Raw genomic sequence first — 27,058 nt, 5'->3', positions numbered from 1 at the left:
CGGGAGAGGAAAGGTTCAATACTTGAGCTCTGGTCCACGTGCCTCACTCAATCACCTTTGAAGAATTAACAAAGGCAGATTGTATGTCACACGTTCTGAAATTTTACTTCTACAATATTGATACATGCCTATTTATTATTTAATCAGTTTGGTTTTGAGCTATCATCTGAAACTGCATTTAAGCCTGGAACCAGCATTTCATGTTTATTATCATTAATAATAAAGCATTTTCTTTGCCTCCATAAGAGCAAATCCTGCTCCTTTTTGCTTGTGAAATTGAAGAAATTGTTGTAGTTTTACCAAAGGACCAGAAGTGAGTTCACGTAAAGCTTTTTATTTTGAAATAATTAATTATAGACTCACAAGAAATGCATGAACAATACAAAGAGTACCCTTTCCCCAACTTCCCCCAAATTGTGACATCTTATATAACTATAGTCAATATCAAACCAAGAAATTGACACCGGTACTGTTAACTAGGGGGGCTTCCCTCATGGCTCAGCGGTAAAGAATTCGCCTGCCAATGCAGGAGACTGAGGTTCAGCCCCAGGGTCAGGAAGATCCCTTGGAGAAGGAAATGGCAACCGACTCCAGTATTCTTGCCTGGGAAATCCCATGGACAGAGGAGCTGGCAGGCTAAGTCCATGGGGTCGCAAAGAGTTGGACACCACTAGGCGACTAAACCACCACTACTGTTAGCTAGACTACAGCCCTTATTCAGTTTTCACCATTTTTTTAATCTGCGTTCTCTTTTTTTTTTTTTTTTGGCCATCCTGTGCTGCATGCAGGATCCTAATGCCCCCACCAGAGATGGAACCCACACCCCGTGCATTAGAAGTGCAAGTCCCAACCACTGGACCACCAGGGTAGTCCCAATATGTATTCATTTTTACGTGTGTGGTTCTGTGCATCTTTATCCATTCTTAGGTTCATGTAACTACCACTATAAATCAGGCATCACCATGAAAGAATTCCCCCGGTCCCTGGGACTACCTGTTTGTGCACTGATTCCTTCCTTGTCCCCTGGCAACCAGTGTTCTCTGTGTGAATTTTGAAGTTCTTCCTGGCAGTGCTATTAACAGTTAGTGGTATAGGAGTTAAACTTCAGTCTTTTCCCTCATTTTTCCTTACTCTGGCAGTTATTTATAAGAAAGTATTGTATTAGCACATATAGAATGGAGATTTACATGATTCTTTTCTTCCTTTTTTTTTTCCTTTAAATTTGTATTCTGGTCAATTACTGTCTAAACTACTAACTTCAAAGAAAGGCTTATGAACTCTTATAATCCTGTTTTTTACGCTTAGTCGCTTCAGTCGTGTCCAGCTCTTTTCGACCCTATGGACTATAGCCTGCCAGGTTCCTCTGTCCATGGAATTCTCCAGGCAAGAATACTGGAGTGGGTTGCTATTTCCTACTCCAGGGGATCTTCCAGCACAGGGACTGAACCCGTGTCTCTAATGTATCCTGTATTGGCAGACAGTTTCTTTACCACTAGGGCCACCTGGGAAGCCCCAATCCTATTTTTAGCATAGAGTTAAAAATAAATTTTTATGAACTTTCTGGTTTCTTTGATTACTTGATTTCAGTTTCTAGTTCAAGAGTTCAAGTTTTCTGTTTCAGATAGCTTTGCTTTTATGGGTTTTGGTGGAATATTATTTTGCTTAAAAATAAGAAAGACTAAATAAGGAGATAGAGAGAGAATTGAGACCTTTACCTTTTTTTTTTTTTTAAGTGAATGCTGCTAGTTCTGTTCTGATTCTCCCTTTACTGACCTGTCACATACATTCAAAAATTTATCATTAGGGCAGTGTCTTGCCTGTTCAGGTGTAAAACAGACTGAACAGTGAAATTTAAATTTTGGATCACAAAGAAGAAAAAATCGGTAGAAACTCTTTGTTTAGAATTTTTTTTCTTTTTACATTTTTCAGATGTGGACAGGATATCAGTCCTCAAAGATTAGCCTGGGTCTGGCTTCTTGTACTGGAAAAATGGTTGGCCCTGGAAAAGGTAAATGGGTTTACATTTCAAATTTTCTCCTGAGGCCAGGATTGAAAAGAACTTGGAAGGAGTTGTGAAATTTCCCTTCTGTCTGCCACTTCCTTTATTTTGAGGTTTGTTGTATTCCTTTTTCAGTACTGACAGTGAAGTTGGCTTGAATATTTATTGATGTCTCCTTACCTAAATTCATTTATTAATTTACTAACCTACATTGGCATTGAGTCACCAACCTACCATTTGAGGTGATACTATTGTGTTAAAAACCACTGTGACTCTTGTGCTGGAACAGAACTTTGGAGAGCTCAGTGAAAGTGACAAGATTGTGAATAAAGTTTAATCCGCATAATACTCGAGTAATGGAGAGTGGCTGAATCAAAACTTGGTTGTTGATACAAAAATCATATTTTAACTAGTCCAGTACAGTGAAATCTTATTGTTTTAAACATCATTAATTAATAAGTTAATAACTCACGTGACTCAAACTAAAAGTTACCAAATAAAAAACTGAATAAATTAATAATGAAAGAAAACATAAGGAAGGGTTTAGGGTTTGTTTTTATTTTAAGAAAAATTACCATTCTTAGCTCTTTTAGAGATATGTGTTAATTATCAGAAATAAATATCCATTAAAGAAACTCTGAGGCAATTTTGTATTAAAGCTGACACTTTAAGATTTAAGTGAGGAACCTCTGACTCAAAAATAAAAAGACTGGCTCAAGGTCACATCATAAAGTTAATTGGCAGAACTGGAGCTGGAACCAGTATCTTCTGCCTTGAACTCCTCGGTCCTCTCCTTTTCCCACCTCAGTGTTATGTTTAGCCTACATGAACTTGAAAGTAAGAAACCGTAAATTCTGTTTTGTAAATGCCTATAATTCAGCCTAATTTTCTTCTTCCCTTCTCTTGGTCATCAAAATGAATTTTGTCTTTAGTTCTGAATTTCCCTGACACTTACCTTTCTTCACATGGATGTCAAAAAGTACCAGAAGTTACTAATCTAAATGCATTCATCTTCTAGATTATTAATAATGGGCTAGCAAAGAGAAATGACAAAAAAGGTCATCAGGAGAGGGAGGAAAGAGAAGCAAAACTGAAAAATAATCAACCCCAGGGTGATTCAGATTTGGCTGTAGTTTCAGATCTAAAAGAGACATCTTCAACTAAAATATCCAAAAGTATCTTCAAAGAGAAAAGGGGAAAAAATTGTCTTACTGTTACCAAGGACCTTTTCAGTGCAGACATGGAATTTGTCAAACCAGATGAGCTTTCATCTCACAGAGTGTATTTGCTTACTCTATGCTAATTGGTGGTGGTTAAATTTCTGCACAGTTGCTCAACCAGATCTGAAGGTGGATTTCCCTTCCCTGGCTCCTTTTCACAGACTTAAGAGTTGTTTTTCCCAGCATTGACAATCATCTGGTCCTTAAAGCCCCAGTGCCTCAGTTATTTAAACAGTTAAGGGAATGTTTTAAACTTTATACAAGGACCTCAGAGAATGTTAAAACTTTATACAAGGACCAAGACTTCAAATGCATTCCTGGGGTAGTTCTACAGTGCCAGTCTTTATCCTAGACCAGCCTTCATCTTCTAGGGACTTGCTGGCTGCTCCTTCTTCTGTCTCCCACCTGCTACTGAAAGCTCCTTTTTAATTATTTGTTGAAACAGTGATTCCATTTTCCCTTCCCTTCATCCATTTTTGCCTTCTGCCTTTTTATGTTTTATTGTGTGAACAGCATTATGTTCACAGCCTGCTGCTTCTAAAAAGAGGAAAAATGGAAACAACTCCCACGTCCACAATCCAGAACTGATTAATCTATTTGTAAAATACCATGGCACTATTAAAATGACGTGGTAAATGAATTTTCAGTCTCATGGAAGGATATTTGTATTCTGCTATGTGAAGAAAAAGAAAAAGCTGTTAAGAAAACTGTTTGTTATGCATGCCTATATGCATATATAGAAAATGGTCTGAATACTCTTAGAATACAGTTGTAATTGTAGTTCTCCTTCAGTTGAAAGATTTGGGGTATGTGTGTGTTGTGAATGTGTGTTTTCATTTGCCTGTGTGTGTTCTCTGATTTTTCTACATTGAACGTGGCCTTGCTTTTATAATAAGAAAATCTGTGCTTAGAAACATTGGGCAAATTCTTGCCTGTTTTACAAATGTTAGTTGTTTATGACCCTGCAGAGGCATAAAGTAACCTCACCAGTAGAAAGAAACACAAGCTAGTCAGTCTTTAGGACTTTAAATGAAAGTCCTAAAATCTTAACCAGTTCTTTTATTAAGAGCCTGCTCTCTGGTGTTATCTATTCCTTCTGCTTAGTCCTCAATGGAATCACTTAACTTTCAGCTTGCCAGGATGAATTTTCTTTACCACCTTCCAATCACTAGCATTGTGCAAGGATTCAGGTGGCATAGAGCATTAGGGGAGGGCATGGTAAGAAGGATTTTGGACCAAGAACATACTAGATATTATTAGCCTCTGATGTGATGAATGACACACGAATAAAGTAAGCGAGCTCTTATGTTCTAAACTTCGCTTAACAGACACACAATCCTGCAGGTGCTTCTTGCCTTGATTTAGGAGACTTTTCAATAAAACCCACCTTCTGGAAGATGTAACCAGCTGCAAGATTTACAGGTGTCTCTAGTTTTAAAGAGTGCTTGTCAGGATTAGTCCCAGACTTTCATCTTATTTGTATTTGTTCCCCTAGAGAAAGGGGAACTATCATTTTAGTTTTAAGGACAAGGTGAAGGGAAGTTAGTGTGAAACAAAAATGGAAATAAAAAATAGGGGGTTGGCCCAAAAAAGGATCGCGTGGGCCATTCCATCCCAGCTTACTCATAACTGGGTATTTGGGACACCACAAGGAAGATTCTTGGAGAAGGTCTTCAAATTAGAGAGGAAAAAAATCACGTGAAATGAGCAAGCCTTGGCATTTGAGGCTGATCAGTGTGGGATTTCAGTGTTAGTATTTAAGAGGAGTATATGTTCAGTTTACCTGTTTTTGTTTATAAAGAAAAGTGTCTGAATGAAAACATACCTAGAAATGTAATGGTCAAAAGTACTTTATCAAAAAAGAAAGTACTTTATCTAAGAGAAAATAGCAGAAATAAGATGAACCAGAGAGAAGTATTTACTTATAATTGTCAGCTAAAATATAGTCCTTTTTTTTTTCTTTTTTTTTTGCTGCTCCATGTGGTGTGTGGGATCTTAGCTCCCTGACCAGGGGTTGAACCTAGGCCCACTGCAGTGAAACCACTGGACAATCAGGGAATTCCCTTAAAACATATTCTTAATCTCTATGCTTCCTTCTTATGATTCTTCTAGAAGTTACTCCCAACTGGCTTCCGGAGAAAACTTGAGTTTCTTTTATTGTCAGAAGACCTCCCAAGTGACATCTCAGAGGACATCCTCAAGGTGAGAGAGAGCCCCAGCTCTGTCTGCCCAGGGATACAGTCACTCAAGAAGCTCAGCTTTCATGGATCCAGCAGAAACAAGTCCTCAGAATGTTGGCTGTTCACTTTTCTCAGGCCAGAGCATGGGGAGGCCCCTTAAAGGAAATTTAGAGCTAGGGAAATCTTACTAATTGTAGACTTCCTAGAAGTGTTTTGGCCAGAAGTACTAAGTATAGCTCCGGAGAAGGAAATGGCAACCCACTCCAGTAGTCTTGCCTGGAAAAATCCCATAGACAGGAAAAAAAAAAAAAAATCCTTTTTCTGTAACAAGTGCACTGAATATGTTATAGTTAATCCTCACAACCACCTTCTGGGAGCAGATTCAGAATCTTAACTAGATCTGTCCTTTAGTGCATAAGGGATGCTCTCAGCCTTAATTCTTATTTTCTTCATGACCTGGCCACCAGCTAATGAAAGACATATTTACAGTAGGATTTAAGGTAGGGACTTTCACTAGGACTCAAGGTCCTTTGACCGTCTCGGAGGCAGGTAATGAAGAAGTATCCCTGAGCACCACCCACAGGAATGAAGAGTGGGAAATAACCTACCAAACAAATTATAGGTTCCAGAGATCTTGCCTTTTAAAGACTTACAGTCTAGTGAGGGAAGAAGGAAATACACACAAAGCACAATTATGTACTAAACCATATGGTACTGAGCCCCATAAAGAGGGAGAGTTGTGTGGGTTGGAGGTACTGGGGAAGGTTTTATGGAAAGATAAAAAATGAGTTGTATCTGCAATGTTATGTGGCAACCTGGATAGGAGGGGAGTTTGGGGAAGATTGGATACGTGTATATGAATGGCTGAGTCCCTTTGCTGTCCACCTGAAACTATCATAACATTGTTAATCTGCTATACTCTAATATAAAATAAAAAGTTAAGAAAAAAAAAAGAATAGGCTGTGTCTGAAATCTTGCTTGGGATTTAGATCAAGGGTTAAAAACTAGTCTGTAGTATTCTTTTAAAAATTGAATTTAAATGCCTTGAGATGGGTACAGGGTCTTATAAAAATTTGTTACCTGGTCTGTGAGCTTGCAGTCCCTGATTTAGTGTGGCAGTGTACATTTCAGGGGCAATTGGGATAGGGGTGTGAATAAACTAGCTTGAGCATGGAGGCCTTGGGCAAATCTCTCTTTGCCTCAACCCCCTAGTTGGAGGACAACTTCAAAATGAGGATAATAGTAGTGTCTTCTCCCTAAGGTGATTTTAAGTATTAATTTTTCTGTGTAAAGAGCCTGGCACATGGTAATGACTACAGAAATGTTTGCTAGTGCTACTATTGTATATATCCATGCATTTATACACTGAAAAGAGGGGAACATCGAGGCCTATAAGTGATAACATTCTGGACATACTGCCCTGCTCTTTCTTCATCCTCTATTTAGGAGCTGTATGCGGTCTTAGCACAAGACAGAGTGGACCCTGTGCTTGATGGAAACCTGAGGCAGGAGAGCTGGCCCCCTCGGCTCAGCTCAGAAGCTCTCTCTGTGCTCTGGGATCTCTTGAGGGAGGCCCCCCAGGTCGCACAGGCCCTGCTGGAGCTCCTGCTTGGGGAGGTTGATGGTGCGGGCCTCCGAGGCTGGCCTCTGCAGAAAGCACTGGTGGATCTCATTCGAAAGGCACTGCGAGCTTTGCGGGGCCCTGCAGCCGTGCCCCCGGGGACAGTCGATGCCATCTATGGAGCCTTGCGGACACTGCGCTGCCCTGCAGAGCCGCTCGGGGCTGAGCTGCGTCTCCTGTGTGAGGAGCTGCTGGAGGCCTGCAGGTTGGAGGGGAGTCCCCTACGGGAGGAGCGGCTGCTGGGCTGCCTGCTGCACAAGGCCGGGCTGGACCTGGTGTCCCTGTACGGCCACACCTATGCAGAGAAGGCCACACCCTCGGGAAAAGGTGTGTCCCTGCACTGCTTCTCCTGTGTTGCCAATTCCATCCTGTCCAACCCCGCTGAATCCCTGCCTTCCATGTTGCTCTGGAAACCTAATGGGAGAAGCTAAGCAAAAATGGGCAAGGGTTCTGTAAAAATGGGCATCTGTGCTTTGAAAGCACGGATTTTGTAGTCCAAGATGGAGTGATGGGGAAAAATTGATACACTAGCAGGAAAAAGGTGGCGCTAATGGGAAAGAATCCACCTGCCAATGCAGGAGCCACAAAAGTCACAGGTTCAATCCCTGGGTTGGGAAAATCCCCTGGAGAAGGAAATGACAACCCATTCCAATATTCTTGCCTGGGAAATCCCATGGACAGAGGAGCCTGGTCAGGGGAGCCACGGGGTTGCAAAGAGTTAGACACGACTGATCAATTGAGCACACACACTGAGAGAAGAAAAGAGTCTTTAAGATAGAAGTGTAAAAAACCTGGTGTAACTTTTTGAAGGAGTGAACTTTCATATCAGTTGGGCTGTCTGTTTTCATTTTCAGTCCCACCGGATCCTCTTGATCCTGAGCGGGCAATGCTAGCCTTGTTCTCCAATCCTGACCCAGCCCATGCTTGGAAAGTGGCCTATTTCTATTGCCTGAGCAACAGCAAGCACTTCCTCGAGCAGATCCTGGTAAGTCAAACTCAGTGATTCTCCATCACACAAGTACCCAGGGATCCTTTTCAGGTTTTTTTCATTCCTCCTTTCTTGCCCATTCATCTGTCCAATGCAAAGCAGTTTAATTAGTGGTAAGTCATCTAGTTTGTGTCCATCTCACAGTTCCAGAAGGCTCTGAGAACCATTATCATTCATATTTAGAATTGCCAGCATTTCATTTCATATCTGTCCTTGGGCAGGTATGTGTAAGCTTTCTGGAGGGTGTGAGGAAGAAGAGACAGTGGCAGCAACATGTTGCCTGATTGACAGGGGAATCTAATTACTCTAACCTTCTTCCAGATTGCAGCTTAGCTCCAGTTTAAGTCAACAGGTATTTATTAACTTAGTCTATGTGCTACATCCTATGCTAGGATCTTGGGGTACAACAGAAGTCAGTCTCTGCCTTCAAGAAGCTTACAATCTAGCATTTTTGTAAACATTTTGTAAACAACTGGCCACTTGTGGCGTTGTTAGAAACCTCCCTTCTAAACGGAAAAGCTTCTCACCCTGATGCGCAGCAAGTCCTCTAGCCATCTCCTTTGGCTTCCAGGTGACAGCACTCACCCTACTGAAGGAGGAAGACTTCCCAAGTCTTGGCTGCCTGCTCAATAGAGAATTCAGGCCTCTCAGCAGACTGCTTGTGCTCCTGGGCTGGACACACTGCCAGAGCCTAGCGTCAGCCAAGAGCCTGCTCCAGACACTCCACGGGACCCAGGTAACTCACTCTGCTGCCCAAGCTCCTCCAGAAATGTGTGTGGTGAGGCTTTGGGCTGGGGCAGGGTCCTGAAGTAGGTCACAGCCTCTGACCCCAGGTGCCTGAGTCAGCATCTCTTTCTTCTCCTGTATCATTGCAGGACCAAGGCTGTGATAAGCTCCTGAGGGATGCCTGCGATGGGCTGTGGGCTCACCTGGAGGTCCTGGAGTGGTGTGTGCAGCAGAGCAGGTATGGTTCTGTACCACCAGCCCCCTTCCCACGACTGGGCACACTTGACCCCACGCTCTTTGCATGTGGCCTTTTCAAGACATCTTCCCCATAAATGTCTTGAGCTGACAGTATTGACCCACAACAAGTAGTTTTTCCAGCTGTTAAACTAGGAAATATAAATAGTGATGATCTTCACTAAAGCCACGAGGTCATAACTAGAGGATAATTTAAGGATGATAATGATAACAAGAACAAAAGCTTGTGTTTCCTGAGCTCTTACTGTATACCAGGGATTGCTTTAAGCCCTTTATATAATGATTTCACTTAAGCTTGACCCTAATCCTGTGAGATAGACACCAATGTTATCCTCATTTTAAAGGTGGGGCCCCTGGAGCCCAGAGGTGTTAAGTAACATGCCTAGAGTCACACAGCTTTTGGGTATGGTCCACATCCTTAGCTGCATGTTATCTTACATCACGTTTTTTATTCAACAACTGCCTGTTGAAATGTGTGTGAGGCCCTGTGTTTTCCTGATGATTTAGCCTTAGTCTTCCCTAGATCCAGGTTCCTATTTTGTTCCTCACCCACTTTACCAGCACTTCTGAAGTCGAGTAGGCAGAGGGGGAAGTAGCGAGGGGCCCTGACTCAAAGAAAAGCAGAGAAGCTCCTGTTGGATCTCAGCTAGGAAGGTTACAGAAATTAGGAAGCTTAATCTGTGGGCCCTTTTTAGAGTCTGCTGAGCACAAAGGCCCTTCCTAGATCCTTTCTAGGCAAGTAAAAAGCTGGTTTGATAGAAGTCCTCCCCTGAGGGTAAACAAATGCTATCCTCTGTCACGGACCATCTGAAATTTAGTGCTTGGGGAAGTGAAACTTGTGGTATTACAAGCCAGAGAGAAAGAATAAGAGGAAACGGAGACGGGTCTTTTTCCAAGCAATTCTTTAAACTGTCTCCCCTTCCATCCTTCCAACTTTTACTTTCAGCAACCCCACACCAAAGAGAGATCTCTTGTGTCATTTACATGGTGGAGACAGCCACTCAGTGCTCTACTCTCTCCATCACCTTACCAACCTTCCAGCCCTCACGGAGGAAGATGTTCTCAAGCTCCTACAGAAGGTGCCAGCCAAGGACCCCCAGCAAGAGCATGGTGAGTTGGCAAAGGAATGACCTAGGCAGGGTTCCCCCCAGGAAAGTATTACACGTGTTTCTTTCAGCACAAGATTTATTTAGCATGATTGCTGGGATCTGTCAAGATGGGTGGTCCAGCAAGTACCTTCTAAATTAGTGCTATTTGCCCCAATCAGATTATGAGACGTAGGGACATCCTCCCCTTTCTAGGTGCTGCTGCTGCTAAGTCGCTTCAGTCGTGTCCGACTCTGTGCGACCCCATAAACGGCAGCCCACCAGGCTCCGCTGTCCCTGGGATTCTCCAGGCAAGAACACTGGAGTGGGTTGCCATTTCCTTCTCCAATGCATGAAAGTGAAAAGGGAAAGTGAAGTCGCTCCGTCGTGTCTGACTCTTCACGACCCCATGGACTGCAGCCTACCAGGCTCCTCCGTCCATGGGATTTTCCAGGCAAGAGTACTGGAGTGGGGTGCCATCGCCTTCTCCGCTTTCTAGGTGAGGCCCAAGGAATCCTATGAGAACAATCCCATAGGGAGCCAGCTCAGGAACCACACGCATACCCTCATTCCATAGAATTAGGAACTGCCCTCTGAACTGACAGCATTGTCACTGGCCGTATTTATGCCAGTTCTTGGTGAGTCTCCATGCTCTATAAGCTATCTCATAGCACATTTTGTGCCTGCCTTCCCTCCCGTATCTTCTTCATAGTCATTGAACAGGTAGAATTTTTCTCTTAGATTCTTTTTCAAACTTTTTTAGAGTTTTTCTTTTCAAAGAAAGATTTGCCTTAAACAATAACAAAGCCTTACTTTAACCTTAGATCTTTGCTGTAAATTCAGAACCCTGGTAGCAAACTCTTTCTTTCTGCTCACAAAAATCATACGATAGGGTGGTCTCAATCTACTACCCAGGCCAGGGACCTTACCTTTGAGAGAAACATTTTCATATGGCAGTAGATGTCGTTCAGCCTAGATATTGCTTTGATTTACTTTTTAAAATTAATTTTTATTGGGGCATAATTACTTTACAATGTTATGTTAGTTTCTGCTTTACAGCAAAGTGAGTCAGCTATCTGTATACATATATCCCCTCTTTTTTGGATTTCCTTGCCATTTAGGTAAGCACGGAGCATTGAGTAGAGTTCCCTGTGCTCTACAGTAGGTTCTCATTGGTGCTGTTTTGTCACTTAGTCATGTCCACCTCCTTTGTGACCCCATGGACTATAGCCCACCAGGCTCCTCTGTCCGTGGGATTTCCCCAGGCAAGAATACTGGAGTGGGTTGCCATTTCCTTCTCTAGGAGGTTCTCATTAGTTACCTATTTTATACATAGTATCACTAGTGTATATACATCAATCCCAATCTCCCAATTCATCCCGCCCCACCATTTACTTTTTTAAAAGACCTACCACTAACTGTACAACTAGTGTTACTACATCCCATTTTTCTTTTTTTTTTTTTAGAAATGTAGGCAACTTTAGCAGATTTCCTAAAAGAACTGGAACTCTATTTTCCACATACAGGTACAAAAATCTTCCAAAGAAGCATTTGAATTCTGTCACAGGACACACCCAGATCTTAAACTTGGAAGAGGCAAAAGAGGAGTGATAATAGGGCTGGACTAGGATGAGGCAGGGCTTCCCTGGTAGCTCAGCTGGTAAAGAATCCGCCTGCAGTGCAGGAGACACCAGTTCGATTCCTGGGTCGAAAAGATCCTCTGGAGAAGGGATAAGCTACCCACTTCAATATTCTTGGGCTTCCCTGGTGGCTCAGAGGGTAAAGAATCTGTCTGCAATGAGGGAGATATGGATTCAATCCCTTGGTTGGGAAGACCCCCTGGAGGAGGGCATGGCAACCCACCCCAGTATTCTTGCCTGGAAGATCCCCATGGACAGAGGAGCCTGGCAGTCTACAGTCCATGGGATCTCAAAGAGTCGGACACAACTGAGCGTGTCACACAGCACAGGGTGAGGCAAGAGTGGCTTCTGGCACAACAATGTTGGAGCCACTCCCTCTCTGGGTGCTTGCAAGTCCTGGCTCTGGGCAGTAATGCCATGAGGAGGTCAAGGCCATAGAACAATATTGACCTTGTTCTGTTTATTACCCTGACCTTGGCAAGGCCGAGCTTCTAAGAAGTGATCACTAGGAAACCTGTAAGGGGCTTGTTTCAACATTGTAATAGCAAAGCATCCCAAACTACTCCAGCGTCCCTTGAGGAATATGCCTAGACACAGGTTTCATATGGTAGAACTATATGCAGCTAGCAGAGATTTAGTTTATAAAGAAACATAATCCAGTGCTTATGCTCTAAGGGATTTGTAAGAAGTAGAAAAAGTGAATCGTATACAAAATATTGTTACATTCAACTTAAACACATACACTTGTACACAAAAGTATGAAAGGGGTTCAACCAGAATGTAACAGTGGTTGTGTTTAGCTGGTAGGATTGTGGGTGATATTTTTTTTCTTCTTTTTGCTTTATTTCTTTGAACAGGTTGTACTTCTTCTATGGAAATAATTTGGGCTAGATTAAGATGTTTAGAGATTCTGTAAAGATTATGGGACCCTGCCTCCTAAGTTCAAAACAAATTTTTAATAAAAAATTATAAATTATTAAGCAAGTGTAAAGGAATCTCAACAGTTTGTATTTTTTCCCATGATGTCTGCTACAGGGCTTTCCTAAAAATATCAGGTTTTTTTTTTTTTTTTTTTTAGTTTTGGTTACCTTTGCTTTCTTGTTTCTGGATCTAAACACATTTTAAGCCTCCTCTTGGATAATGCGGCATTCTAAAAGCAGACTAAACGTTTAAGTGTTAATTTTTTAAAAAAGGAAAAATAAGTATTTTAAGAAATGCAAGGGGGAAACTTATTAAATAGCCAGGAGACCTGGGTTAACAGACATGTAGAGAAGAGGTTGGTGGGGGAAAAGGAAACAGGGGAACTGGACATTGTTGTTGAGCAGGAAACAAGACCCAGAAGAGACACCCATCACACTGCCCGAAAAGAAAGAGGGTGAGAACACTTAGGGGACTAGTAGCTCTGTATCTCTGTGCTTCCGCCCCGAGTGCAGCCCTGGCCTAAAAAGAGCAGCCCTGAAGTTCTGCCTGTTTCTCTCTGCAATTCAGATTCAGCTGATGCCCCAGTCCCCGCACACCAGAGCCGGAGTCAGAACCTGACTCTCTACCGGAGCTTCTGTGCCATGAAGTACGCCATCTATGCCCTGTGCGTCAGCTCACACCAGCACTCCCAGTGCCAGCAGTGCAAAGACGGTCCCTCTGAGGACCTGGCCTCGGTTGTGGAGCCCGTGAACGATCCTCTCCCCTCCCCAGGTACAGCGCCGCCCTCACCCCTTCCCCGGCAGAAGCTGGGCACAACCTGCCTCAGGAGGCTCTTTGCGTGGGAACACTTTTCCACCGGGATTGGAAGGTGGCCTTTTATTATGCCCATGATTAATTTCTTCCATTTATCAGCCTCCATGAATCAAAGGGACAGGGAGAAAGCAAGTGATTTGTATAACTTCTCAGAGTCTGATCTCCTAATACAATGTTTTCCAAATGCTTTTTTTTTAACTCAATCCACAGTAGGTAGTATTTCACATCACTCCAGTTTGTACGTAGGTACATAATTTGTGCTTTTATGTGTATGTACATATGTGACGTAAACTGAAAGAGGGCTGCCCTGGTGGCTCAGTGGTAAAGAATCTGCCTGCCAATGCAGGAGATGCATGTGCGATCCCTGAGTCAGGAAGATCCCCTGGAGAAGGAAATGGCAACCCACTCCAGTATTCTTGCCTAAGAAATCCCACGGACAGGAGCCTGGTGGGCTACAGTCCTTGGGGATCACCAAAGAGACACAACTTAGCAACTAAACAACAACAAAACTGAAATAAGTTTTAAGAAACATTGCTTACCCTTCCAAACAGAGCACACTCCAGATTATTTTTCTGTTTTATTTCGTTTTTTCAAATGCAGCTAAGTCAGTGTCATGGGTCACAGCCTACAGTTTGAAAGAATCTTCTGTCCTATTCCCTCCCATTTTTCTTAATAACTTGCAACTCCTTACCTTGCCTTCCGTGACTAGTGTTCAGATATCTCTCCCTTGCAGCTTTGGAATAGACCTTCATCTCTGAGCGTGGTTATTTTTGACCAGTGAGTATGTCTTAAGCGATCTGGGTAGCCTGTGGTCACCTGTAGTGTAACAGTGAGTGAAAATGGGGAATGAGGGATAAGGAGTCTCCAGGCTGCCTTCATTGTAGGAACTGAAATATGGAGAGCTTCTCCAAGATGAGGAATAATGTAATTTCAAAAAGCAGAAACAAAATTATGAGTGCTCAGTCAGCTGCATTTTTAGTTAAGGGAACAAAATCTTTCTACAAATCTTGAAGACATGGCTCAGCAGTCTCATTTTTCTGACTGTAACCACGGTTCCCTGAGTCTTTACAAAGAAAGAAAAGAGTTAAAGTTGGGGGAGTGTTTGAGTCTGGCAAGTGCTGTTTCTAATGTTTGCATTTTTTCTCTTTCCTTCTCCTTCTCTGGCTTCTTCTCTTACCCACACTGCTTCAGGTGCTTCAGATCTCTTCTCAACGTACCTGGCCAGGTGTCAACAGTATCTGTGCAGTATTCCTGACTCTCTGCGCCTGGAACTTCTAGAAAACATCTTCTCATTGCTCTTCATCACCTCTGCCGATCTTCACCCAGAGCCTCACCTGCCCGAGGACTACGCTGAGGATGATGATGTTGAGGGGAAGGGCCCGCTGGGTTTGAGGTCCCCATCAGAGAGCCCTCAGCACATAGCACAGCCTGAGAGGAGGTCAGAACAGGGTGCCCTGGGCACCACCAGGAGCCTGGCCTACACAGTTCCAAGCTGTCCAAAGCCAGAGCCAAAAGACAGTTCCCGGGAGCGTCACGGGCACAGCTTTTTGGACCTAAAGCACTTTACGAGCGGTGTCAGTGGGTTCCTGGCTGATGAATTTTCGATAGGGGCCTTCCTCAGGCTGCTCCAGGAGCAGCTGGATGAGCTGAGCAGCCACGGCCCTCCTGAGAAGCCAAAGCTGCTGGAAGGCCAGAGCGGCTCAGGCAGCAGAGATGGACTGCAGGGTCGCCTACACCAGTTCTCCAAGTTTCTCTCGGAGGCCCAATGGAGGTACAAGGTGGTGACCAGCATCCAGGGCTCAGGTGAGAGGAGATAACAGAAAGGGAGGAGGGAGAAAAATCTCGGGAATATGGGAGAGAGCTAGGAGTGCATAGAGCCAACTAGCTCCAGGCACATCACCAGAGCCACCCCTGTCAGAACTCGAGGACTGTTCCATGGCTTACAGTCCAGTTCAGATCTTCCCTGTTATTACCCCAGGAGGTGGACCAACTCAAAACTAGTCACCCTCGAAGGGAGGAGGGGCAGTATAGGAGTAGGGGAGTGAGAGGTACAAACAGCTAGGTATAAAATAAGCTACAAGGATATATTGTACAACACAGGGAATAGGGCCAACATTTATAACTATAAATGGAATATAACCTTTAAAAACTGTGAATCACTATATTGTGCAATACTAACATACAATATTACATTATATGTTATATATAACCTGTAACTTATATAATATTGTACACCTGTAACATATAATACTGTACAGCAGCAGTGATACATCAATTAGAAAAAAAAATTGGTCACCCTCCCATATGACCCACTGGGTTTGCTGTTTCAGAGGAACAACCCTCCCGAAGATACCGACCCATCACCACTCGGCACCCCAGTCTCCGCCGGGGTCGTCGGACAAGAAGGAGCCGGGCAGGTAATCTGAAGAGCTCTCCCCCTGCCTCCATCCCACGCACTAGGCAGGTGGTGTATTGCTGCTTGTCTAATATTCTTAAAGCAGTCAAGCAATTCTTAAAGTATCTTTTTTTCTAAATTGTTATTAATTTATTTGACTATGCTAGGTCTTAGGGGTGGCATGTGGGATCTAGTTCCCTGACGAGGGATCCAGCCTGGGCCCCCTGCACTAGCCACTGGACTACCCAAAGACAAAGTATCTTAGAGCAATTCCAGATAAAGTACAAACAAAAGTGGTCTAAGATTATCCTAATCCCACTCCCCTAAAATAACCCTTGCTTATAGTTTTCTTCCAGAAATTCTCTATGCAATGTAAGCATATATATCATTTTAGATATATGTGCCTAAAATTGCTGCAGTTGTGTCCACCTGTGTAATCCTATGGACCACAGCCCTCCAGTCTCCTCTGTCCATGGGATTCTCCAGGAAAGAATACTCGACTGGGTTGCCATGCCCTCCTCCAGGGGATCTTCCCAACCCAGGGATCAAACTTGTATCTCTTGCATCTCCTACATTGGCAGGCAGGTTCTTTACCACTAGCACCACCTGGGAAGATATATAGATGCATTGTTACTATATATAGAGAACTGCAACTTCCTTTTTTCACTTATATCCTCTTACATATGTAAATGTATCATACTCTCTATTGAGAACTCACTTCACTAATTTTAAAGGCTGCTTAGGAGTCCATTGTCCTATGTACCCTTTTGTGGGCATTTAAATTGTTTCAGTTTTTTGCTCCTATAAACAGTGCTACAGTAAACAACCTAGTATGTATGTCTGTGCATCCTTGTGTGTGTATATCTATAATATAGATAGCAGTTTAACAGAAAGTCAAAGTATATGTGGGTACAGAATATAGATGTAACAAATTGCCCCCCAAAAAGGCAGGCCAATTTACATTCCCATCATCTATATGTGAATGCCTGTTTGCATATACACTCATCAAAAATGAGCAGTATCAAAAAAAAGCAATGAGTAGTATCAGACTTTTTTTAATCTTTGATTAATATACTAATAGTGTGTCATCAATTTAATACTTATTTTTAGTTTGAGATTGTATGTCTTTTCATACATCTATTGGCCATTTATAATTTTCAGTCTCAGGTCCATATTTTCTATTGGGTTTGTCTTTCTTGTAGAATTGTTAGAAGCTCTTTATACCTGAAGGAAAATATTCTGCCATTATGTGCTACAAGCTTTGCTCCATTTTGTCTATTGAGCATTATACAGAAGTATTAAATTTTGGATAGTCATATTCCATTATGATTTTGTTAGTTTTTAAATAATTAACAGGGAATTCATAAATAGTTTCCTGTGCCCTAAAAAATACTGGGTATTTTGAGGGAGGTGAATGAGGCATAAACCAGGACTTTGCCTTTGAAGAATTTATAATTTACCTGCATAGGCAGTACACATGAAAAACTTAAACTGCCCAGAGGCATGGCCTGAAAACAGAATAGATCTCTTGGAAGGGAAGGTCAGCATAGCCTGAAAAGGCAAAGAAACAGGTTTTATGAAAGAACTGACTATTGAACCAAACATAGAAGAATGAGTCGGCTTTAGATAAGTGGCAATGAGAGATACAAGCATCCTGGCCGGGCTGGAGGATACGGAGAGAGAAACATGGAAAACTTAAAAGGCTGAGCCCCTTAAGTGACTCAGTTAATTGGAGTCAAAAGGCATATTTTGCATCCACCTGACTGATCCAGCTCCGGATACACAGTTCATTTTCTCTTTCCTGCAGCTGTCTGTTCCTTCCCCATAGTAAGCCAAGGAGGCTGCCTTATGTGGCCAGACATTACCCTCGAATTACATATTGATCACAACAAGGAATAGCAAGCCTCCCTTGAAAGCCCCAGCACTTCAGGAAAGCAAGTGTTGAGAAGAAGATGCTTTTTCTCCAGGGCTTTGCCCTTCAATATCATGGTCTTCAGCCTGCCTGGCCTTATACTTTGGTTCTCTACTCTTTCAAGTATGAGGACCACCTTTTCTATGTCAGAAAATTTTGTGACCCTCTTTGGTACCCTAGGCTTCCCTGGTGGTTCAGACGGTAAAGCGTCTGTCTGCAATGCGGGAGACCTGGGCTCGATCCCTGGGTCAGGAAGATCCCCTGGAGAAGGATATGGCAGCCCACTCCAGTACTCTTGCCTGGAAAATCTCATGGACAGAGGAACCTGGTAGGCTACAGTTCATGGGATCGCAAAGAGTTGGACACGACTGAGCGACTTCTCTCTTCTCTTTGGCACCCTACTGCTTCCTGGCTGTAATAGTTGTGCTTTTATTTTTTTTCAGACTGTTGACAGTGCTTAGTGGGCAGATGAGAGTTGGTGACCCCTAGAAGTAATTTGAAAGCTCCTAGGGCTCTGAGACCCAGAGCTTATAAACCACTGGTATAAGCGACTGCCCAAATGAGCACTGGGGTCATATTAAGCCCTCCCTGGGGCCATCAGTGTGCCCAGGGAGCGGTCCAGCCTCGCTCTCACTTCTTGGGCCCACTCCTGCAGCTGTTGCTCTAGCACCTTCACCCAGACTCTGAGTCGCTCCACTCACCCCAGCTCCTGACCCTACTCCTCTTCCAGGGCCGGCACCCCTCCCTGGAGTTGTGTATCTTCATGCTGGGGGGGAGGCGGGCCATCAGCTGAGGAAGCCTGGAGCCTTCCAGAATGAGACTAAGAAGATGGATCCCATTTCTCAGAGTGCTCAGAAGGAGCAGCTGGACTGAGATAGGAGGAAATTCCCTTCCCTGCAAGGGGAGCAATACAGCTCAGCTGAAAGGAATAAAGACTCACCACTGGGGCAAAAAAAAGAATTTTATATATATATTTATATATATATTTACATATATATATATATAGGTCCATATATATTTACACACACACATATATATATATATAGGTCCATAGGAACTTGGTGTTTTGCTGTAGAAAGAGCCACTGGTGTAGTAACTACTCATTATCTTTTCACTCTACCCAGATCTCGGCTTTCAAGCTAACTTCTCACTTTCTTTACTGTAAGGTATTGATGGCTGATATTCTCTGTTTCTTCCTAATACCTCTAGATGACCGGGACAAAGGTTCCAAACCATCCCTGGAAAATACAAGTAGTGAACTGAGCACAAGTACTTCAGGTATGGGTGTCCCCACCAGTTGCCAACTTCCAGTAACTTTGCCCTGATAGAGTTGTCATACACCCAGGTGTGAAACCTTGGACTGAGCAGTTCTTGCTTGCATTCAGCAGTGAAGGGGCTATTTCCCTATCAGCTGAGTTACCCATCAGTAGAGAGAAACAGAGGTAAATACCCAAGGAAAGTAGTTGGTACATAAGTCTTATATTTAAAGATGATAGCATATTAACAGATACACACTACTGTATATAAAATAGACAAGGATTTACTGGGTAGCACAGGGAACTATACTTATTATCTTATAATAACCAGTAAAGGAAAAGAATTTTTAAAAAGAGTACATGTAACCAAATCACTTTCTGTGCACCTGAAAGTAATGCAATATTAACTATACTTCAACTGTACTTCAAATTTAAGAAGAAGAGAAAAAGATGATAGCATAGGTGTGCCCTTCATTTGAGGAAAAATCAAGATCTATTTACAGACCTTTTAGAGGACTTTGAGAAGGATAGGAGTTTGGCAGCTGGTGACAGAATCGTTTTTCCTCAATTTCTATCCCTTCCGTGGCCGCCCATGTTCCTGTATCCCAACAGAGGGAAGTCTGAGTGCTGCGTCTGGGAAGAATGAGCTGGAGGGCCGGTTGCAGTCCCAACCTCACAGTTCACTCATCCCCATGATGTTCTCCCCACCTGAGTCACTGCTGGCATCCTGCATCCTCCGGGGGAACTTTGCAGAAGCCCACCAGGTGAGGCAGGTTCTTGTGCAACAGATGTTAGGAGCCTAGGCCTCACCTTGTCACAGTAAAGAGCGCTAAGGCAGCCTTTTACCGTCTAGGACCCACGGGGCCACAGGTAGAGGCAGATGTGTGTGCAGCCAGAGCCACTTGGGTGTGTCTGAGGGCCCATGTCCAGCAGAAGAAGCAGGAGGGAGTTTGCATGTATGGAACCCCATCTTGAGCACTGTGTATTTCAAGATCCAGCCAGGAAGAGATTTAAGCTGTTGAATCATTTGTTTTCTTAACATAAATGGTGTTTTAGCAAGATAAAATATTGGGTGGCAATCAAAGCATTGAAAGATTTTTATATCTTTGCTTGTAGTCCTTGTCTGAACATATATGTGGTTTTATATAGTTAGAAATCACTGTGCAGACCATTTTTAACAAAAAATAGAATGCCAGTTCAATATGCAGGAAGTGGAGGGGACTAGCAAACTGGAAGGTTCATGTGTGTATGGGAAATTGCAGGGAGTGAAAACCAGAAAGACCCGTACTCCCTCTGAGCTACTCTCTCTGAGCTTTGATATCCTCACCTGAAAACTGGAGTTAAATGTAATACCTGCTTGTGCTACCTCCTGGAATGTTAAAAGGATTGTTTGCAAGCTGTGAGAAATACAGGAATCCTCTGCTATTGTTTAAATGTAATAGCATAAAAACCCACTATTCTAATTTTTAAAACCCTCTTGTTGTACTTATGATGCCTATTCTGGTCCCTTAACACACAGGTCAGAATTTTTCTTTCATATGAGTTTACATGGAAACAGCCATGCGATGGGATAATTTTTGTTTAACTTCTTCCGACACATTTTAGATCTTGTATTTTAATAACAGTGACAATTCTGTTGCTCTCAGGAGGATAGGACTCTCACTAGCCTTTCTGACACCCAAACCAAGAAGTCAGTTGTGAGGTCCCCGATGCTTTACCACTAAAGTCCTCACTTCCTTTTCAGAGGCTTTGAGTTTTTCTTTTTTTTTCTTTTTTAATAAAAGTTTTTTAACCTGGTTACAGAGCAAGTTTTGCATATAAGAAAATGCCAAAAAGTTTTAACCAGAAAATAAAATTATTTTTAATCTTATTGTCCAGAGCAACCAATACTAAAGATAAAAGTATATATTTTGCCAATGTTTTTCTGAAATATATGTGACCTTTATATAGAGCCAAGATCACTTTGAATCTAAAATTTTAGTGCCTTTTCTACATTTTAAATATTTGCTCTGTAACTGATTTTAGTGACTTTATCTGATCATGTAGCTGCATTTGACCATTCACCTGTTAACTCAACACTTAACATTATTTTCAATCCTGTAATCATTGTAATAACTAGTGTCAAGATTATCACTTTTACACATTAAGACTTTGGAATTTTTTCCTTACGAAAGTTTCTCATAAAAACAACTGAGTCAAAGAATATAAACAGTTTTAAAGCTCCATAGATTGCCAAATTGCTTTTCAAAAAAGATTGTGACAGCTCATTCTACCACCACCCCCTGAGGGTTTATTTTTATACTTTGTCCTTATGATAGATGCAAAGTAGTATGATTTTTAAATTCCCTGGATTACTTGGAAGGGAAGGCATTTTTTCATCTGTGTGTTAGCCACATGTATTTTCTCTTTGAAACTGTCCACATCATTTGCCTATATTCTGCTGGGGTTTTGGTGACTCTCTTGCTGACTTTCATGAGTTATTTCTACATTTGATCTACTCTCTGCATATCTAACACTCTTTCAGCCCCACAAAGCAACTGTCTCAGGGCCAGAGGCTGATGACTGGCAAGATTTCAGATCTGTAGACTCTCCCCACTCCAGCAGGCCCACCCAAAGCCACACTCCTTCCTTTCCTGTGACAGGTGGTGTTCACCTTCAACCTGAAGTCTTCACACAGTTCTGGGGAGCTGATGTTCATGGAGCGCTACCAGGAGGTGATCCAGGAGCTGGCCCGAGTAGAACATAAAATCGAAAACCAGAACTCAGACGGGGGTAGCAGCACCATCCGAAGAACAGGCAGTGGCCGCTCCACCCTGCAGGCCATTGGCAGCGCTGCTGCCGCAGGTCCGGCTTCCCTCTTGTCGGGTGGTAGGGGAGTTGTGGGAGGAGGGTTTGGGGGAGAAACCACCCAAACCAGAGGCTCACCATGAAGATGAACAGAAACCCAGGGCAGGACGCTTGCCTTGAAGAACAGCAGTCCTGATACCCTCCAAGTCATTTTCTAGCTGCAACCCACTTTGCTGACCACAGTGGTCACTTACCTGCCACTCGAACTGTTCCATTAAGCCTGTCCTACGTGACTTATACTGAGGAGTGTGAATGCAGTTTCCTCCATGGGTTTTGATGGCATTATCTTGAGCTTTGGGAATTGATTACTGTATTTTCTTCCCATATAGTTATTCAGGGATTATTTACGTCCCTAAAAAGTGAAGAAGTTTTGTCTAACATCTGTGGCCCGGGGTGCTCAGGTCTCCAGGCCCACCCTTGGCTGTACTGCAGAAAGAGCTCCTCCTTTCATTATTTCTTGAAAGTGGAATCTTGTCCCATGTTTTTACATCTTTTGCTGGTCTAGGCTCTATATATCAAGTTACCATCACACACTGCCCTTTCTATATGCTCCCAGAAATTTTCTTAACAAATTCAAAAGAATATATGCATATGCTTTTTGTTTTTAATATGAACATGCTCTTATAACAAGTACTATTTTCTGCTTTGGTTTTTTAGCAATATATTTTAGAGATCTTTTCAGATGAGCACACACAGACCTATCGCATTCTTCCTCAGCCTACTTTTAGGCCCCACCTGGAAGAAACCTCACTCTTCCCGACCTTATAACTACTTCTCAAAATAAAAGTGGTAGTGAGCATCATTTTAACCTCTTGCCTTTTACCCCCACCTCTTGGTGGCCAGGGATGGTATTTTATTCCATCTCTGATGTGACCGACAAGCTGCTCAGCACCTCTGGAGACTCCATCCCCACGCTCCAGGAGGACTTTTGGATAAGCAGTAGCCCGGTAGAGCTCACTGCTCCCCTGAAAGAGGTTCTGGAAGACCTCAGCCCGCCCGCCATGGCTGCGTTTGACCTGGCTTGCTCACAGTGCCAGCTCTGGAAAACCGGCAAGCAGCTCTTGGAAACAGCTGAACGGCGCCTTAATAACAGCCTTGAGAGTCAGGGTGAGTATGCTTCTTTCACATGATCCCTTTATTCTCAGAGAAGGAGACAGGGTTCTGAGATGCTTGATAATTGTACAGGAAGAAAGTTACTGGGGAAGGAGGGACAAGGAGAAAGGGTTGTTTTTTTTTATTTCTTCATGTCCAATCTGGTGAATAGTCTGCTGAATAGAGTCTCACCTTTTTTTTTTTTTTTTAATTTATTTTATTTTTGGCTGTGCTGGGTCTTTGCTGTTTCTCTGGTTGCAGAGAGCCAGGCTTCTCTCTAGGTGCAGTGCTTGGACTTCTCACTGCAGTGGCTTCTCTTGTTGCAGAGCATGGGCTCTAGGGCGCGAGGGATTCCATAGTTGTAGCCCCCCGGCTCTAGAGCACAGGCTCAATAGTTGTGGCATGAGGGCTTATTTGCTCTGTGGCACGTGGAATCTTCCCAGATCAGGGATCGAACACGTGTCTCCTGCATTGGCAGGTGGATTCTTTACCACTGAGCCACCAGGAAAGCCTAAGAATATCATCTTCTTAACAGACTTAACAGTCTACAGTCATTTGGGGAAGTTTTCTTCTGGTTTATAAACTCAAGAAAGAGATATACATTCAAAATTAGTTTGAATGGCATTGGTGATACAGCGGTGAATATAGCTGCCTTCCAAAAATGGTACAAATGGAATTTGTGCCCCTAAACTGCATACCTCCTCCAGAGTGAATCCCACTTAACTTTAAACCTGGGTCTCAAACTTGTACACCAGGTATAAGGGAAAATTTTAGTGGATCACAGTTAAGGGGAGGATTGTGCCTTGAGGTTAATATCCCAGAATGTGTCTATGGAATTCTTGAAGGAATGAAGGTAGGGGAATGTGAAGAAAGAATTAGGCAAAGTTCCACTCCCCACCCATCCTTGATACACACACCCAACACTGGAAGGACTGACGAGGCAGAGAGAAATGAACATATTCTCTCTGAGTAATACAGAGGGAGGAATGGTGAACAGGTGTGATACGAATAGCCTTCCCTGGGTTCAGTGATTTGCTGGGAGAACTCACAGGACTCAGCATACAGTCATACTCATGGCTATAAATTATATCATCAAAAGGACACAAAACAAAATTAGCAAAGGGAAAAGGCTCATGGGATAAAGTCTGAAGGAAACCAGACATAAGCTTCCAGGAATTCTCTCCCACCAAAGTCACACGGGACATACTGAACTCCAGCAGTAAGTCGTGACAACAAATGTGAAATGTTGTCTACCAGAAGCTCATCAGTGACCCAGTGCCCAAGGTTTTTACTGGGGGGCTGTTGACAAAGGCACCCTCTGCCCAATATGTACCAAACTTCCAGACTCTCAGAAGGAAGGCCGGTGTTCAGCATAAACCACACCATACAAACAATTAAGGCACAACAGTCACTTCCATCATTTAGGGAAAATTTTATCAGTGTAGAAAACCATCTACCAGTCAAGTTCGGAGACGCCAGCCAAGGACCAACCTTGCCAACAAGCCTTTCTGAGGATAGCAGTCTCAGGCCTTCTGTGTTAACTCTTTTATGCACACCCTCCCAAATCACTTCTGAGCTGTTGGCTTGAAGTCCTTTAATGCTGACATAGTCCTTCTAAGAAAGTGTACTGTAGCATTCCCAATGCTGTTTTTACTGAACAGTTTACTTCCCCCTTATCTAGTACTTATATTCTAAAATGAGTGGAGATTGTATAATGTTCAGGCCAACTGGTTTCATGCCAATCAGAAATCAATTTAGTACCTACTGCATTTCCAAATTATCTGAAGTTTATGGGGTACAAGAGAGGTATAAGGAATAATCTCTGCATAAAGTTCTTTATAGTCTAGTCAGGGTATCAGGATACCATTTAAAACAATTAGAGAAGACAGGATCCCAGCTCAAGTTCTCAGCTGAGGAAGGTACCAACACAAATCCACAAGAAGTGCCTGGTTGGCTTGGGACAGCAATTCCCCAAGAATACCAGAGCTTCTGGGTCTGCTGCTGTGGACAGCTGAGGCATCTTGCCACAGATAGCCCTGGAACCACGGGCATGGAATACTCCAGGTTACTGGTCTGTTCAACCAGCACAGCACCTACCTCCCCCTTAATACTGAAGGAGATAAAACTTTACAATACAGGACTTTCCATCTCTGAAAGTACCTTATGTTTTTTCTTCATTCCCTCTTGATTCATCCATTTCCAGGTCGCCGGCTAGACCACGTATTCGTCAATGCTGATGGCATTCGAGGTTTTCCAGGCGTTCTTCAGCAGATCAGTAAGATTCTCAATTACCCACTTGTGTCAGCCGGGCAAATCAAATCAGGTGAGCTGCTTAGCTACCTTTTTTTAATTTCCTGGACTCAGAACTTTGGGTCAGCATCAGACCTGACTTTTTCTTTCTCATTTGCTCTCCATAGAGAGTGGCGAGGATAAAGGAGGAGGTCTCCCACGGTGCAGCATTGCCGAGCTGCTTCAGATGTGTTGGCCCAGCCTCACCGAGGACTGTGTAGCCAGCCACACCACCCTCTCTCAGCAGCTGGAGCAGATCCTGCAGTCGCTGAGAGAAGCACTAGAGCTGCCAGGTACTGCCCTTCTGCAAGGGAGCAGTTGAGGTTGAACTGGGGGAGGACACAGCAGAGTGTGAAGGAGCACGTTGGAGTGGAGGATTAGGACTCAGAAGTGGACCCTTGTATGTGTGTGCTGAGATGCTTCAGTCGTGTCTGACTCTTTGTGACCATATAGACTGTAGCCTGCCAGGCTCCTCTGTCCATGACATTCTCAAGAGTGGGTTGCCATGCCCTCCTCCAGGGGATCTTCCTGACCCAGGGATTGAACCCAAGTCTCCTGCATTAGCAGGAAGCCCAGAATTGGGCCCTACCAGCCCTCTAGTTAACCAGGACTGGTCTTGTAATTAATTCTACCTGTTTCCCCACCTCCTAAGTGAAGGGACGCTTAGCGCACCATTAGCTGGTACATGTCTCTCATTTCTAATGAAAGATGTACCCAGAAGTCACTCCATAAACATTGACCAAACCGTCCCCAAAAGAGTGCTGTGCATTTCACAGAGGAGTTCCACCCCAGAGACACTGGGGTGAAAATGGAACTCTTCGCCCTGATTTCTCCAGATTCAGAACTCTTCCAAGCTGAGAATGACATGCACAGGGAACCAACTTGGGATTGTAAAGTGAAAGTTGCTCAATTGTGTCCTGCTCTTTGCAACACCCGGGACTATACAGTCCATGGAATTCTCCAGGCCAGAATACTGGAGTGGCTAGCCTTTCCCTTCTCCAGGGGATCTTCCCAACCCAGCAATCGAACCCAGGTCTCCCACATTGCAGGCGGATTCTTTACCAGCTGAGCCACCAGGGAAGCCCAAGAATACTGGAGTGGGTAGCCTATCCCTTCTTCAGCAGATCTTCCCAACCCAGAAATTGAACCTGTGTCTCCTGCATTGCAGGCAGATTCTTTACCAACTGAGCTATCAGGGAAGCCCTTGGGATTGTGTAGCTGCCTTATAAGTGTAATACTCAAGCTGTAGGATGCCCCATGCAGTATATATTTGTATTTATATTTTATAAACTTAGGATTTTATAGCTGCCTTGTAAGTATAATTCCCAAGTATAGGATGCCCCATGCAGAACTGAACAGAGGCTCAGTACCCATATTGTGTTGGAAATTGACCCAAAGCCGAATGCACAGACTCAAGACTGCATGCCTTCTTCTTCCATAATTCTTCCCAGAGCCCAGGAGTACCCCACTCTCTTCCCTGGTGGAGCAGGTGGCCCAGAAAGCTCCCGAGGCTGAGGCCCACCCTGTGTATATCCAGGCTCAGCTCCTCCAGAAGAACCTGGGCAAGCAGACGGCAGCAGGCGGCAAGCAGACTGACTACATGGGCACCTTCTTCAGGTACTGCAGCACCCTGGCTGCTGTTCTCCTTCGGAGCCTGAGCTCTGAGCCAGGTAAGTAGCAGGAAAAAGGAAATACAGTCAGAACCGGCCCGCAAGTGTCTAGGGCAAGGAAGAAGAAGATACACAATGAAGAGGTTCTAGGTGCAGCAATAGCCAAGGACACTAGATTCATTAGGTCCTCTCTTATTTACCTCTGCGTT

General features: G+C 43.5%; 1 protein-coding gene across 3 annotated transcripts in view; it reads left to right on the top strand.

The window, feature by feature from the left end:
• The window catches only part of ZFYVE26 (zinc finger FYVE-type containing 26), an 80,034-nt gene that overhangs the window by 847 nt on the left and 52,129 nt on the right, over nucleotides 1-27,058 (top strand). For all 3 annotated transcript variants that reach the window (XM_081513450.1, XM_081513449.1, XM_081513448.1), the window contains exons 3-19: nucleotides 1,930-2,008; nucleotides 5,332-5,421; nucleotides 6,846-7,347; nucleotides 7,875-8,005; nucleotides 8,580-8,744; nucleotides 8,884-8,972; nucleotides 9,936-10,099; nucleotides 13,203-13,406; nucleotides 14,640-15,251; nucleotides 15,779-15,865; nucleotides 18,965-19,033; nucleotides 19,624-19,775; nucleotides 21,654-21,855; nucleotides 22,702-22,965; nucleotides 25,154-25,273; nucleotides 25,368-25,532; nucleotides 26,691-26,909. In XM_081513450.1, the coding sequence (XP_081369576.1) occupies nucleotides 1,930-2,008; nucleotides 5,332-5,421; nucleotides 6,846-7,347; nucleotides 7,875-8,005; nucleotides 8,580-8,744; nucleotides 8,884-8,972; nucleotides 9,936-10,099; nucleotides 13,203-13,406; nucleotides 14,640-15,251; nucleotides 15,779-15,865; nucleotides 18,965-19,033; nucleotides 19,624-19,775; nucleotides 21,654-21,855; nucleotides 22,702-22,965; nucleotides 25,154-25,273; nucleotides 25,368-25,532; nucleotides 26,691-26,909 (3,314 nt within the window). The remainder of the gene's footprint in view (nucleotides 1-1,929; nucleotides 2,009-5,331; nucleotides 5,422-6,845; nucleotides 7,348-7,874; nucleotides 8,006-8,579; nucleotides 8,745-8,883; nucleotides 8,973-9,935; nucleotides 10,100-13,202; nucleotides 13,407-14,639; nucleotides 15,252-15,778; nucleotides 15,866-18,964; nucleotides 19,034-19,623; nucleotides 19,776-21,653; nucleotides 21,856-22,701; nucleotides 22,966-25,153; nucleotides 25,274-25,367; nucleotides 25,533-26,690; nucleotides 26,910-27,058) is intronic.

The sequence above is a fragment of the Giraffa tippelskirchi genome, chromosome 7, assembly GCF_054371585.1.
Source record: "Giraffa tippelskirchi isolate mGirTip1 chromosome 7, T2T-mGirTip1v1.2.pri, whole genome shotgun sequence".
Lineage (NCBI taxonomy): Eukaryota > Metazoa > Chordata > Mammalia > Artiodactyla > Giraffidae > Giraffa > Giraffa tippelskirchi.
This window is presented reverse-complemented; position numbering and strand designations above follow the sequence as displayed.